Source organism: Rhinolophus hipposideros (assembly GCF_964194185.1).
Source record: "Rhinolophus hipposideros genome assembly, chromosome: 1".
NCBI classification, from domain to species: Eukaryota; Metazoa; Chordata; class Mammalia; order Chiroptera; family Rhinolophidae; genus Rhinolophus; species Rhinolophus hipposideros.
Window position 1 is genome coordinate 10,741,308 of NC_138047.1, and position 16,639 is coordinate 10,757,946.

The 16,639-nt window shown below is 36.5% G+C and overlaps 1 protein-coding gene across 3 annotated transcripts in view; it reads right to left on the reverse strand.

The window, feature by feature from the left end:
* LOC308508178 (ankyrin repeat domain-containing protein 26-like) overlaps positions 1 to 16,639 on the reverse strand; it is a 109,243-nt gene that overhangs the window by 54,100 nt on the left and 38,504 nt on the right. For all 3 annotated transcript variants that reach the window (XM_081074557.1, XM_081074556.1, XM_081074558.1), the window contains 3 exons: positions 16,050 to 16,078; positions 15,883 to 15,955; positions 3,885 to 3,967 (listed from right to left, as the gene is read on the reverse strand). In XM_081074557.1, the coding sequence (XP_080930683.1) occupies positions 3,885 to 3,967; positions 15,883 to 15,955; positions 16,050 to 16,078 (185 nt within the window). The remainder of the gene's footprint in view (positions 1 to 3,884; positions 3,968 to 15,882; positions 15,956 to 16,049; positions 16,079 to 16,639) is intronic.

Below are 16,639 nucleotides of genomic sequence, written 5' to 3' on the forward strand. Positions count from 1 at the left end.
TTGTTTATATCCCTTCTCTCAGTCATTGGTTCCTTTCCATTTTATTGTTTATAGAATGCAATTTATATTTAAGCCAATACATTAAAAAACAATCCAAAGCTTATTACATTTTTTTAAGCAGTCTCCTTTATATTTTTTTCTGATGCAGAAAGTCACATGGTACATAGCTAAATTAATTTCCCAGTTCATACAGAAGACTGACAGAGACACTTAAGTTGATTAAGGAACAATTATGAAAATGTTTTCTTGAACTCCTATTATTTAGATAGCAGAAATAATCTATTTGAAAACACAATTACATATTAAGGCAACCCTATGTTATACACAACTCTTTTCAAAGTGAAAAATCAGAATGGATCAGGTAACTGATAGAGAAAAAAACAGAGTAGCAACAAGTGAACCTCTACCTCTTTTTGAATTTTCTCTTTTTCCAAAGCCAGGAACTCTACTTTTAACATGCCTATCTCATTCTTAAACCTTCACATAGCTTGCTGTAATTCTACATTTAGATATACTTTAGATGTTCTGTCACTATACAGGGGAGAAGAACTTACATTTTCTAATTCAGTTTCCATGCTTTTACAGTTATTAGCAATACAATTATCTGCATGTAATGGCTTCTAGAACAAGTCCTGATTTGGTTTTGTTTCCTTATAAGTATTTGTAACAGCAGAAAAATCGTGGCTTTTTATTTGAATCATGAATTGCATTTCATTGGAGCGGGCAAGACACAAATCAAAAAGAGTTTTTGGATCATTACACTGAGATGTATGTCCAATACCTAATTTCCAATTAGTGGTATTTGGGTTCCTATTTTTTGTCACCTGCATATTAAACTATTGGTCTTCTTTCACTTCAAATGGAACTACGGAGTTCCTTACTTTTCTATTTTCTATATCACTATAAAAACTCTCAGCATTTTTGTTAAAAACATGTTCAGAATCTGGTTTGTTATCATTTTCATGGTGTAATTTACCTTCATTTAAACAAAGCTTAGAAAGTGACTGGCAAGAATATTCCGGAAACCCAGAGTATGAATGAGATGGAAAGACATTTTCGGGAGTGGGTTCTTTTTGTTCAGGAAGTGCCTGGAATACTGCAGAGATAAAAACTCCAAATGTATCTTTTTCCTCACAATCAAGTATATTATTTGACAAATTAGAAGGTATTTCTCTTAAGTTTGATCCTTCTTTAGAGTTATCAGGTAGTGGCTCTTCCTCAGAACAAGCAGTGATTTTGTATTTTTCACAAAACTCACCAAACTTCTGCTTTAACTCGTTTATGATGAGTTTTAAATCATTTCTCCACTCTAATTTGCCTTGCTTGGTCCAAATTTTCTCATACTTTTGCACACAAGGACGTCCTGGATATACAGATATATTCTCTCTATCTTGAGACATTTTTTGCAGATGCAAAAGTGGAAGATTAATTTGTTTAGTTTGATTTTCAGATGTCTTTTCTGTCGGGGTACATGTTTGTGAAATAACTTGATGCTGAAGGAATCAAGTATGGACAAAGAAAAATTAGAATATAATTAAAATTTACCTGTCAAACTTAATCTATGTTTAGCTACTCCCAAATCTCTAGATTGTAACTAAGAAGTAAAAAATAACTTGCCTTAGACTAAATAAGGAGAAAAACACGAATCTGCACACCTAATTTTGCTTCTGTTTGAACTAAACAATTTGTTAAATGTTAAATCCACCAAAAATTAATTAGTAGATGATTTTTAATGTTACAAAGGCTTCCTCACTTAAAGTATTTCACCTCCCCATATATTAGCGAGCCCCTACAATGCATTTAAGAACATTCTTTTTATTCTATTTTATTATTTTATTTTAAATTAGTTTATTGGGGTGACAATTGTTAGTAAAGTTACATAGATTTCAGGTGTACAATTCTGTAATACATCATCTATATATTACATTGTGTGTTCACCACTCAGAGTCAGTTCTCCTTCCATCACCATATATTTGATCCCTTTTACTCTCATCTACCACCGCCCCCCTTACCCTCTGGTAACCACTAAACTATTGTCTGTGTCTACGTGTTTTTGTTTCTTCGTTTGTTTGTCTTGTTCCTTTGTTGTTTTCAGTTTTATATGCCACATATCAGTGAAGTCATATGGTTTTCTACTTTTTCTGTCTTATTTCGCTTGGCATAATAATATCAACGTATATCACTATTATAGTATATAACGTGAATTAAAGTTAGGAACTTGTTTTTCTTCGATGTTAATGATTTTGGCTCCTAACAGCTTAAAATTAAATAACTTTATTAATTTTAAAACTAATTTAAAGATTTATTAATTTAAAGATTAATAACTGGAGAAGAGGCAAACTTTAAATTATTAGGAGTCAAAATCATTAACATCAATCAAATTCCTAATTTGAATTCACATTATATACTATGGTAGTGTTGTACATTGATATAGTTACCAGTTGCATCCAATTATAATATATTCTAATATCCACTAATGAGCATGTATAAAAAAATGAATATTTATTGATTTCCTACACCAAAATGAAAGAAACTAGAAAGTTATTGTTTGTACCCTAACAACAAAAGGTCCCATCCTGCAAGGTGTGATTCCCTTAACAAGCGGTTGAGTTGATTTCATGACCCCATTCTCTCCCTGTAGACTCAGAGGTCAATTATTATACATAGAGTTCACAAGGCAGAATCCATCTGGAACCTGGCCTAAGTAACTTGCCATATGAAACTGCAAATTTTGAACCTCTGACAGTGATGGCTCCTTTCACATGAGTCCGACTCAGTGATCATCATTTTTACATTGTCCATAATTTCAACTGTTTAATCATGTGATTCAATATTTGATGTTACCTTCTTTATTATGAAAGGAAGTTATAAAAATGAAAGGAGCAAACAATATTCAGGACAGTTTTTTGTTGTTGTTGTTTTGTGCTTCAATTCCAAAGATAAGATATAGCTGTAAGTTACTACAGATTCTAACACTATTTTCAATTTTTGTAATTAGTTCAAATATTATAAAAACTAGACTCAATTATGCTCTATTAACTCTAAAAGCCTAGCTCGAAAAGTAATTTCTGGTTTTTTTCCTTTTTTAAATTTAAGTATATAAGTATAGTTGGTATACAATCTTATATTGGTTATATTAGTTGCAGGAGTACAATATAGTGATTTGATAATTTTATACCTTACAATGTGATCACCCCACTAATTCTAGTAATCATCTGTCACCATGCAAACATATCACAATATCATTGATTATATTCCCCTTCCCCTTTACACCAATCCCCCCAACCACCTCCCTTCTAGTAACTGTCCCTTTGGTCTCTGTTTCTATCAGTCTGTTTTTGTTGTTTTGCTTATTTTGTTCTTTTCAAACAATTCAAAAAAAAAAAAAAAAATTGAAGAGAAAAGAACATTTCTAAACTCATTCTAAGAGGCCAGTGTAATCCTGGTTACCAAAACCAGACAAAGACCCTACAAAGAAAAAGAATTACAAGCCAATATCCCTGATAAACATGGATGCCAAAATTTTCAACAAACTACTAGCAAACTGAATTCAACAGCACATTAAAAAGATCATACACCAAGATCAAGTGGGATTTATACCAGGGATACAAGGGTGGCTCAACATCCACAAAATAATTAATGTGATTCATCACATCAACAAAACCAAAGATAAAAATCATATGATTTAGAAAAAAATCATATCATTAGCTCAATAGATGCAGAAAAACCATTTGACAAAATTCAACATCTATTTATGATAAAAACTCTCAACAATGTGGGTATAAAAGAAAACTCATCTAGAGAAAGGTAATTTCAGTGGGACTGTGTTATGTTATTAAAGCATAGAAAATGGTATTATACTAGAAATTTAAATTTTTACATACCTGTGGGTAATTATTTTCACTTCCATCAAGGCTTTCTTGCCCTTCTTCTGATGTCATTTCTAAGTCTAGTTCTGCTGACAAATCTATATATTAAAATGAATTGTTAGATAAAACTACAGATTAGAACAGTTAGATAAAACTATATAATCTTTGTAAAAACAGAAAATAACATTGTATCAATTGAGAATTTAAATTAAGCTTAACCTTTAGCTGATATTTATTTAAGAAATACTTTCAATTATCTAAAACTTCAACAAAGCATTTGGTAAAAAATAGATGTCACAAAGTTCAAGGCATACAAACATCTCAAAATTTCATTCACAAATACATTCACCCAACATCAATGAAAAAACAATCAGAAACAAAAGAAAATTTAGAAATACAGAACAAACGTATCAAGTCCCACTATACTCTATTCCCTACCTCATAATAGTACCTTTTGAATAACACCCCAAGAATCAACTGTAACATTATTCAGTTTCCAAAACTGTTACGTTTTATGCCTTGATCAGTGTACACCCTTCCTTATAGCTGAAATTTTCCTCTACCATTCTAACAAATTTATTTTCATCTTTTAAGACCTAGCACTGGGATTTAAAGAACATAGATAAGAGGTGTCAGGAATGGTTTTCTTAGAGATATGCCCGAGCTAAGATTTAAACAGTGAGGTTATCTAGAATCAAAGGGATAGAGGGCAGGAAAGGGGGAGAGCATGCCAGGCTGTATGAAGACAGGGAGAGAAGCATACAATTGGGTACATTCTGTCTAAAACACATGGATGGTGAGAAGGGCATCACCAGCAGTTCAGTAACGGACTGTAGAAAGGGCGGATAGTAGAAAGAGCTAAAGATGAAGAGTTAGGCAGAAGTCAGATTATAAAAGCCTTATATGTAATTTTAAGATGCCTGGACATTAATCTGTTTTAAAGAGTGGTTCATGGTCATATTTTCATTTGAGGTAAATCACTCTAAATGCTGTGGTAGTGATGAATTTGAGGGGCATACTAATAAATGAAAAGAGACGAATTAGAAGGCAGTAATTCAAAATAAAGATGACACAGGCCCGAACTGAGGAAATGTTTCCAGAAATATTTAAGATATACAATAATCAGTACAGAATAAATCTTTATTCAATGAATAAATGCAAAAACTAGACTCTGCTCATTATTGTATAAAAGTTATCAACGAAGAAGTGAAATGAATTACTTGATCTGTTTTAAGTCGCTTGAATTTATTTTGTAGTTTTTCTGTTTCACATGTTCCTGTGTTGAGGGAGCTTGTGTAGGTGTTTAAAATCTCCTGCTTCTCATTTCTCTATAGAGACACGTGTACGCCAATGTTCATTGCAGCTTTGTTTACGGTGGCCAAGACATGGAAACAACCAAAATGTCCTTCGATAGATGAATGGATAAAGAAGTTGTGGTACATATACACAATGGAATACTATTCGGCGTTAAGGAAAGATGATATAGGAACATTTGTGACAACATGGATGGATCTCGAGAGAATAATGCTAAGTGAAACAAGTCAGACAGAAAAAGCAGAGAACCCTATGATTTCACTGATATGTGGTATATAAACCAAAAAGAACAAGACAAACAAATGAGAAACAAAAACTCATAGACACAGACAATAATTTAGTGGTTACCAGAGGGTAAGGGGGTGGGGGGTGGGTGATGAGGGTAAAGGGGATCAAATATATGGTGATGGAAGGAGAACTGACTCTGGGTGGTGAACACACAATGGGATTTATAGACGATGTAATACAGAATTGTACACCTGAAATCTATGTAAATTTACTAACAACTGTCACCCCAATAAAATTAATTAAAAAAAAAAAAAAATCTCCTGCTTCTTGGATCTAACAGGCTCATGAAGAAATAAGACACTTGTATAGATAGATAAACAACCTTGGATTTATAGCTTGCAATCACTACTCTAGGAGACAACTGAAAATCTTTGGTAAACACAATGTTAATTCTAGAAGTAAGGATTAAGAAAAGAAGATAAAACTATAGGAGTGAAAAAATACTGTATGTTTTATTCCTACAGCCCTGATAAAGGGCACAAAATTAATGGTACATAAAGTAGAACAGGTATCAGATGGAGTTAGTCAATAGAATGAGTATCCTAGTAGAATTAAAATTGGTTTTCCATATATTGGTTTTAAATAAAACAGCACTTCTTAAAATCAATTGCGAACTATGTATTCATTAAAAAAATTTTAGAAAGTGACAGACTATGTGGATCCCGCTGAGAAGGAAGTACCAGGTAGACAATTCTCAACAACTCCCATTACTGCTGGAAAAGTCAACTCTAAAATATATAAAGCCATAGAAAATACAAGAAATATTTTAATATTTGGTTTCAGCAGGTGCGTTTTCACTACACTAAATAGAATTATAACTAATATTTGTGAATTCAGAGCTATAAAACTAAAGCTAAGAAACCACGTTTTGTTTCAGGAGGCAATCTTTAGATCTCTACCTAGATTTCCCATCTAGTCCCAACATTTTTCCCCCCTTCTTCTGCCTTCCCTCCCCCCACCCTCACCCCCACCCCATTCCAGTTCAAGCCATTGTTTCTCAGTCTAGTTGTGCAGGACACAGCTCCCTGGCCCATGCTGGTATTTTGAGCCTTGCGTGTCCCCCCCCCGCCCCCCCCCGCCCCCCAGCTGAGGCAGGTGGTCACGGGTCGTTGGTTGGTTGGTTGGCTGCTCGGGCAGCTCACAGCAGATCGCAGCAGCCCACGGCCACTCACACTGGCTGCCAGCCACTCAGGCTGGCCACGGGCCGCTCCTGGCAGCACAGCAGCCCACGGCATATTCCCAACATTCTACCTATAATAAAAAATAATGCTGCTACCCACTTCCAAGGGAACGCTCAGTACTAGTCTAAGGGAAATTACCCTTTCTCATTTTCTTTCATGTGTGTGTGTGTGTATGTGTGTGTGTGTGTGTGTGTGTATGTGTGTGTGTGTATGCTACTTTGGTTAGAGGAAGCATGTAAATGTCTTGCTAACAGGTATTCTGTTTGGTTGTGGGTTGCATAAATGGTGTCAACATAAAGTAGATTTTGCCACAAAATGATTTGAAAAGTCAGAACTATGGTGAAACCACAAAGAGGTGGTGAAGGGTTGAACTCTGTTTTTCATTACCTTCTTTGTTCTCTATTTTCTGGTAGCTGTGATTCACACAGGTCATGAAGCCTATAATTTCCTAATAGAAATACAACTGCAATATTAGTATTTTCTTTATCTGTTAAGGTCATCTGTCCAAAGTCTGTGGATGCTGACTAATCTTTGATCATTGTTTGTGATACAAATGGACATTTATCATCAAGTTTCAAATTCCTGGATGTTTGACGAGTATAATGATTGAGGGATAAACTAGCAGAATCCCAACCAGAAGAATCCAAAACTAAAATTTTCATTTATTAGAATGTAAATAATATAAATTTGACTAACTTGTAAACATTCTTCCTTCAAAGAAGCAGTCCCAAGTCTTCTTCTCCCCTAAAACACACTACTCCTTCATAGTCCATTTTATTTTAGGTGTCCTATACCTGCCATGTACATAGATAATTTAACTACTGTCTCTCAACTCTGTACTTTTTTATTTTTTATTACTTTCATTCACTCAGCAATTTCTATTACATAATCTATTTTCCATAAAAGCTATGCTTATTAACAGTTAAAATTCTTCAGGGTATGAATGCTTTTGTCATTATCAGAATTTATGTCTATCCACTTAAGTTTAAATACGAGGTCTGACAATTAAGTTCGCGAACTTGTTGCAATGATGTTGCTAAACTTTTTTGATATCAGAGGGATTACTCATTATGAAATTGTAACCACTGAACAAACAGTTAACAAAGTTCACTATTTGGAAGTGCTGAAAAGGCTGCATGATAAAGTTAGATGACCTGACCTTTTCGCCAACAATTCATGGTTCTTGCACCATGACAATGCACCAGCTCGCACGGCACTGTCTGCGAGGGAATTTTTAGCCAGTAAACAAATAACTGTATTGGAACACCCTCCCTACTCACCTGATCTGGCCCCCAGTGACTTCTTTCTTGACCCAAAGATAAAGGAAATATTGAAAAGAAGACATTTTGATGACATTCAGAACTTAAGGGTAATATGGCGACAGCTCTGATGGCCATTCCAGAAAGAATTCCAAAATTGCTTTGAAGGGTGGACTAGGCACTGGCGTCAGTGCATAGCTTCCCAAAGGGAGTACTTCAAAGGTGACTGTAGTGATATTCAGCAATGAGGTATATAGCACTTTTTCTAGGATGAGTTTGCAATCTTGTCGGACCTCATATGCATGGTAAAACATGGGTTTTAAAAAACATTTAATGAATGGTACTTCTTCAAATAAGAAAATACTTAATTACAATGAGATTGTCTTTCTAAATGTACCAATATCTTTAGAATTCATTTTTCAAGCCTTTGATAAACAGAAATTCATATGAGAAATGACATTCTTGGGTGACCTTATTATTCTCATATAAAAATAGGATCAATGTATGTCTACGCTAGATCCAAAGAGTATAGGAAATGAATATATAACACAAATGTTTTCCTTTTTTTAAACAAAATTGTCAGATTTAAACATTAAAAAAAACAACACAACTTTTTAAGAGAAGTGAAAGAAAAAAGCAACAAATGTAGAAGTGAAGCTTTAAAGCCTATTTCATCACGAAGCTCCCTTTATCATTTTGCATCCATGAACCCTATACATATCCCTGGCATACTAAAATCCATCAGTTCAGCTGTCCATAACTATTTTCACAGTAATACTGAATGTCATTTGCCATTTTCACTCTCATTCTCTTATATGTTTACAGTGGAGCTTTCCACAGACATGATGTGTGATAACATCACAGCTCTGCAGCAGGACCCAGCTGGGCCCCCTGTAGTCGGACCCCTACCCCATCCAGCTGACTTCCCTTTTTATTTAAACAGTAAATCTGAGCAGTGTGAGCTCAGAATGCCTACGGGATACCTTGCCCCTGTTCCAGCTCTCACCCTGGAGATGCTCTCTAATCACAAACTATTGCTCAGCATTCTTCCCAGGTTACTCCCCTCACCATCCCGGATCACTGGCACCACAAGAGATACGATGACAGAGGTGGGCATCATGAAAGAACAACAGACTTTCAGAACCATCATGCAATCTCTGGGAGAGTGCCCTGATTTTCCTTTAAATACCTTAAGCAGGTCTGAGAATGTTAAGGCAGTTTTTGGAGGTGTTAACCCACTGCCTTCTCAGACCACCAGTCCTCTGATAATAAACACTTATTCTATGACCCAACTCCTGTGTCGGTCTACAGTACTGGCTGAGCAGCACAAGTCAGCATGAGTCTGACTCATTGGGCTTCCAGTTACAGTTTCTGGCAACCACAAAGGGATTGCCTCAGGATTTCTCCAGTAAGTCTTTCAGCTTGCAGAGGGTCTCGGAGGCTGCCTAGGACTGGCAGATTCCTTGGTGCAGGACCAACCTCTGGAAGTAGCTGCTGAGCGATTTTGCTGGGGATGGGGGTGTCTTGCACCAGGGTCCACTTGTCATGGACGCTTTTCTGCTCAGTTGGGATAGAATAAGCGATTGTTCTGTTTTCCTGCTTCCAGTTACTGGTTGAGAGAATGAAGTGGCCCCCAGCATGCACAGTCCAAGGATTCTGCACTCACTGCCTGGAGCTCCTCTCTGAGGGCTATCTGGGGGTCGTACTGACCCACTGGCGTCAAATAGGTGACACTGATATGGGCCAAACGAAAGGGCTCCTCACTATAGAAACTTTAAGTTTTCTTTTCCCTAGTGTTTTGGCTTCGTAGCCCATGGTTATAATCATTTTTCAAATCAGTTTCTTAATCATAAATAACAGATTGTTTTTAGCCTGAATCATAGAAATCTCCTACCCTCTGCTTTAAATAATTACCCTAAAGCTTGTGATTAATGTCTGTTGACTATGGTCATTATATCACAGCATTCTTTCCAGGCCTAGCTCCCAGGTGAACAATAAATGAATGACCAGTTAAACCAGAAGAAAGGCCAAACTCTATGAAGGTGAACAAATTTTTCATCATGTGGTGACCCTGTGTCAATGGCTTTGAGTCCTGCTTCTTGGGCCAACACTTTTAACTCTATTAACTAAAATCTATCTCTCCTCATCTGCGGCCTATTAGGATACAAGTGATGCCCCACCAAGACTTCAGTACCTCCCGACCAAAGAGGTCAACATGGTCCTCCAGGCGGATCATGAGACCCCTTCCCTCATCTAAGATCAGACAGGGTGAGAGTCCCGTGAATCCCCAATAGGCAGGGACAACGGCCACACTCAGCAGGAAGCAGATACAGAAGAGATCTCTTGTCCCTCAACTTCCCATAGAGATTTATAGGGATCACGTCTCTCAAGGGGGACATGAGGCAGGCAGTTAGAGACAGGAATTGGTCTCTGAGATGCCTGGATACGTCAGGTAACATTCCTACACGTCCAACATAGTCTATGGGAAATGACCACCCAAAAAACCTCCCCTCTCCGCCCAAACTTGCCCTTGTTTACCATAACCATTAGCCATTATCAATCACAGGTATCAATCAAGCAGCCCCACAAATAGAGAGGAGTAGCCCATTCTAGAAGAGAAGGAAATAAAAACTCCAAGTCCTTGGCAGTCAGGGCCTTTTGAGTCTTGCTTTGCTGGGGGGCCCCGCTCCAAACCCTTTGGAGTGTCCTTTTTCTTCTAATAATGAGCCCTTGAGCCCTTTGAGCCATTTGAGCCACTTCTTTGTGCTCAGCCCGCTCCTACCTCTTTGGAGTGTACTTTCACTTCTAATAAACTGCTCTTTCACCACTATATTTCTGTGTCTTGTTCAATTCTTTGCTCAAGATGCCAAGAACCTAGACATGGCACCGAGAAGGGCTTGCTCTCGGGCAATATCCAACAGGGCATAATACCCCCACTAGTAGGAGGCTTTGGTTGCAAGCTTGCTCTGGTTCTGGAAGCATGCTCGTGGTTAGCCACATTGTTCCCCAGGAAGCGAGGCCCAGCTGCCGCACTGTAAAAGCCACCACTCCTGGTCTTAATCTTTGGGCATCTGGTGGTCTTAAGGCCACATCTGGTTTCTGGTTTTCAGCCCACTGGCCAACTATCTGATGATCAACAGACCCTGTATATGGAGTAAGACGACGTGGCATCCAAAGCTGTCACCTGTCTAGGTCTGGTTTTTGTAACTTCAGATTCAAATCTGGTTTCGTTTTTGTTTGTGTGGTATCTGTCTGGGTTTTGTCTGTCTGACCCAGGGAATATTCAGGTCTGTGTGTCAAGTGTGACTGCCTTTGTTCCAGCTCAATACTGGGATCTAAGGTTTCAAGCCAGGCGGGAGCCCACTGGGCAGAATATTAGGGCCATTGGCAAGATTACAGCTATAAGCCTCTGACCACAAAGAAATCAGTATTCTATTGCAATTCTGCTTGGCTAATGTATATACTAGATTCTGGGGAATGCTGGTCACTCAGTAGTTCATTGAACTATTATACTATTTTGCAAATGGAATTGTTCTGTTACAGGTCTGGGAAACAGTTTGAAATTGCGTATATAAAAGCCTTTATGATAGATTCTGAAAGGAAGGGAACCAAACTGATAGTTCAGAGAAAAGGGGACTCCACCCATCTCCTAATCCACTTATAACCAGGAATGCCTGAGGCTGAGGTAACTGAAGGAAAAAAAGAAGAGACGCTTTTAAAACCAAGTGGCTAATTCTCAAGCCAGACCCCCCAACCCCTTTGTTCCAGAGTCTTTGAAATTGAAGGGACAATTGTAAGATCTTAGGTCCTCTCTGCAATTGTTAATACCAAGTTTCCCCAAAAATAAGACCTAGCTGGACAATCAGCTCGAATGAATCTTTTGGAGCAAAATCTAATATAAGATCCGGTATTATGTTATATTATATTATATTATATTATATTATATTATATTATATTACATTATATATTATATTATATTATATTACATTACATTACATTACATTACATTATATTATATTATATTACATATTATATATTATACCAGGTCTTATAGTAAAATAAGACTGGGTCTTATATTAATTTTTGCTCCAAAAGACACATTAGAGCTATTGTCCAGCTAGGTCTTATTTTCGGGGAAACACGGTAGTTCTGATATATGTCTATGATCTCTGGTATCTGTGTTGGCCTGTTTTATATATAATATAATGTTTTGTCTCCAGATGATATTACCAGATTATAATGTTTGATTGGCTTAAAGAAAAAAGATTAAGTGCCTATATAAATTTTAAATAATAAAAAACTAACCCAAGTACTTTTCAGGATCACATGATCTAAGAAAATATTTGATACTAAGGCTGGTTTAACTTTTGGTTGAATAGATGTATCTTTTCAGGTTATTAACATTAAATATGGTATCTTTTTACCTGGGTTTACAAAAATAAATTCATGTTATCTCTTACAAAATTTGTCAAGAAAATAATGGGTGATAATTAACTTTGAAATCTCACAGAGTTAAAAACTAACAAAATGTTAACTGAAATAAGGTTTTAGATGAAACTTTTCACTAATAATTATACAGTGTGGATATCTGGAAGTGGTTTCTCAGCATATGTTGACTAATATGAGTTACTAAGATGTTTACTTCAGGTTTACTTAGTTGTGCTACATGATAAAAATTACTGAATATCTAGGTATTTCAAAATAACAAAATGCTGAAATATTGATTTTTGGATGAGTTTCAGTTCATCTATTTCTGGCTTCTTGTCACAAGAATGTTAAAAAATAGATTAAGGTCTGTTAATAAATGTATCTTATAATTTATTACAAAAGCTTATACTTTTGAAGGTCACAAAATAGGTTCCTGGATTTGCCAATGGAAATGCTAACTGCTTGCTTTTAGTTGTCAGTAAAAATTAAGGTTATAGATTCTATAATAATTCTGAAGGTTATAGATTCTAATTAATATGAAAGAAAATGATGTGTGTTTTCAAGGAAGGTATAAGGTATGGAAATATATTTCTGAAGGAATTGAAAGAAAGTAGTTTGCCTTGAGGATGGTTATTTCTGAATGTGTGAGAGGAGACAAACTAAGAGGGACTGGGAAAGTTATAGAAGGTTTGTGAAGAAAAATCTTAAAAGAATTTTATATATGGTTCAGCAAAATGCAATTAATTAGGTATATTTAAATTTCAAAAGTAAGCTAGTACAACATTAGTTAGGTTTTCTCTCTCTGCTAAATAAGACAAAATTTGTTAGACTATTGGTCTGCTACTGACATGAAAAATGTTCTGCCTGAAAAGCAAAGATTATGTGTCATCAAAATAATTTATATTGGGGCGGCCAATTAGCTCAGTTGGTTAGAGAGCAGTGCTCTTAATAACAAGGTTGCCAGTTCGATCCCCACATGGGCCACTGTGAGCTGCGCCCTCCACAACTAGATTGAAACAACTACTTGACTTAGAGCTGATAAGTCCTGGAAAAATACACTTAAAATAAATAAAAGTTTAAAAAATAATAATAATAATTTATATTGTCTTAATCAGGTCCTTGGTTACTTAAAAAAATGAAAAAATAAATCTAAGAACTAAGTTTTGCTAATATGTAAACTTTTGTATTTTAGGACTGCTAGAGTTCGTGCCCTCCTCAGTGTCAGAATGTAGGCCAGTGTAAGGAAGCTTGGCCTGATGTTTTTCCCTAATCTAATAGGCTGTTATAATGCCACTATTACATCCCTGATAAAGAGGCTCAGACCCTAAAAGAAGGCCAGGGAATTTGTTCAAGTGTCTTAAACAACTGAGATAGGGAAAACGAGGAATAAAGAAACAGTGAGACCGGAGGACAAGGCCAGAGCCAGGTCAGATTCTTGGTTGCAGTTAATAGACAAGTCCAGGGCCACCTCAGGGTCATCCTGATGGAGAAACTGACCTAAGATGGTTCCCTGCCACGTGGAACTGACCTAAGATGGTGACCCAAGCAGAGAGAGAAGTCCCCAGCCTAAGCCCCAGCCCACTTCCGCATAACCCCCTCCAAGCCACACCCCGAGCCAATCACCAGACGACACCTACTCTTTTCCCAACTCAAGGAAGTCCCCAACCCATAAAAACCTGCTCACAACCTTGCTAGGAGCTCAGTCTTTTGGGAAGGATCCCACTGAGCCCGCTGGGGGTAATAAAGCTGTTTCTCCTAACTCTGAGTGCCACTTGGGTTCTTTCCGGTCCTGGTATCCGTAACAATCTTGGCAGCCCCAGAAGAAGTACGCCAGGTAAACAAGCCTGCTTTGGATGTGGAAGACCACTGGAGTAAGGATGAGTCTTTTGGAGCAAAAATTAATATAAGACTTAGTATTATATTATTATATTATATTATACCCAGTCTTATATAAGACCCAGTCTTATATTAAAATAAGACTGAGTGTTATATTAATTTTTGCTCCAAAAGACACATTAGAGCTGATGGTCCAGCTAGGTCTTATTTTCGGGGAAACACGGAAGTAGCAAGAGCGGTCCCCACTAGTATCCCTGGATTTAGAAATTCTCTTAAATAATATGGCTGTTTTGTTTCCTTTCTAATCTAACCTTACTGATTTTATAGCAATAAAGTGAACATGTGACGGGGGGCAATGTAAAGGTGAAATTCGGTAAATCAATAATGTAATTAGACTTAGCTAGTTTGCAGTTTGACTTACCACATAACTCACTATCTAGCCACTTGTCAGTTTGATCCACCCTGATATTCAGCTGTTTTTGTTTCTCCCCTCACTGATTGACTTAAGAACTGTTTTCTTCCCTTTTTCAAGGCTACACGTACCTCGTTAATCCATTCAATCAACAGAATCCTAACCTGAAAAGGGCAACTTCTTAATCCTCAGGCACCGAGACACTGGAATCCAATCTATAATTCCCTTGCAGTTTTTATTGATGACACATAAAGCCCCAGGTCTTAAGAGTATGGAGATAACATTATCTTAAAACAGACAAGACCCCAGAAAGTGATGTCAGCCCTAGGACCTGCCTGACCAACTCCCCCTTTCCTTTGTTCTTCTTGTGTACCTACAAAACCTTCTCCCCATTCTAGAAATGAGGAGATGGGCTTTGGACAGGAGTCTGCTATCCTCCCAGAATGCCAGCATTCTAAATAAACCTGCTTTTCTTTCCACCAACCACAGCTCTCAATTTTTAACTTTTTCAAGCGGCAGGCAGCTGGAACTCAACACGGTATCAGTTCTAATGGTCTCTGGGTCATAGCTCTAATAGCTAATATGGGTGCTTGTATTTGATATTTTTCAGTTTTAATTCCTAATATTGTAAATATCAATAGATGCTATGTACTTAAACAAAATTCTTTGGAATTCTCAATGCGTTTTAATAGTATAAAAAGATCCTAAGGCCAAAAAGTTTCAGAATTACTGTTTCAAAGACTGTCTACCAAATATTATGATTAATTACTTCTACCATTTTTAATAATCAAAGACATCACACACACACACACACACACACACACACACACACACAGTCTGCTAATCAGAACATCTGGTTGGCTTAAGATCATCGGTGTAATGACACTAAGAAGAAGTAAAATTAAAACACAAAAATTAACAGTTGACACATTAGCAACTGAGGCTTTACTCTAGATAAAGGTCAAAATTCAAAGAAGCATTTTAAAACACTGGAAAAATCTTCGTGTGTGAAAATTAACCTCTGGCATCCCAAACTGGGAAATTTAGGGTATTGAAACAAAAATAGAAACATCTTAGTTAAAGCGCACGTTTTTAAAATCTCTTTTTCTTATTCTTGCAAATGTCTTTTTTCTCAAACATGGATACCAACGACATCTGCATTATTTATGTCAAATCCTTCAATTAAATTTACAAAAAACACCAAACAAACAGGAATTAGGAATGAGAAGATTATGCACATGTCAAATATTTTCGTGCACTCCTTTCCAGAGAAAAACTGGTATTACAAAACATACCTGATGTGGGTGTTTGCACAGCCTCCATTCCTACAGCTTTGTTAGGCTCAGGATCTTTGGCTTCAACAGTAAGCTGAATGGATTTGGAAACAAGGTGAGTAATAAATAATGTACATTTCATGTAATCTATAGTTAATAAATCAAAATAAAAATATAAAAGTTAATACCTTCAAGTGAGGATATTTTTCAGGAGAATCTAAAAAGCAAAGGGACATATACTCAATCATATGTAAACATGAAAGCTAACTATATTCATGCAGAGTTAGTATGGAGCTGAATCCTCATGCGTGGCTTTGGAAATGACTACATTAGGTGTTAGTGGTTTTTCAGGGAGAGAGGGAACTGTTTGGACAGCAGCAAGATAGAAATATGAATCCACTCTAAATACCGAAGAAAAAACAGGAATATAGGTTTAACAAAACATGCAGATGAGATTTCAAAAGTATGTTTCCAATGACTATAACTAAAATACAAAAGTGTGCATAACCAATGTGAACATGCTGATTGATGGAGAAAAATGTGATCCTTCATCAGAGGGACAAACCATGATCCAGACAGGCTCAATGTGAAAGATGATGATAGAATGCAACAGCTTATCTTTAATGCAATAATACATCAGAAACATTTATACCATTATGCTACATTTATCATGTTCTGGAATTTAGGAAGTACGCAGTTGTGAGGACAGTTCAGTTGAATGCATAATTCATTTCTCAACAGAGGAAGTGTTATAAATTGATCAACTTGGACATACACT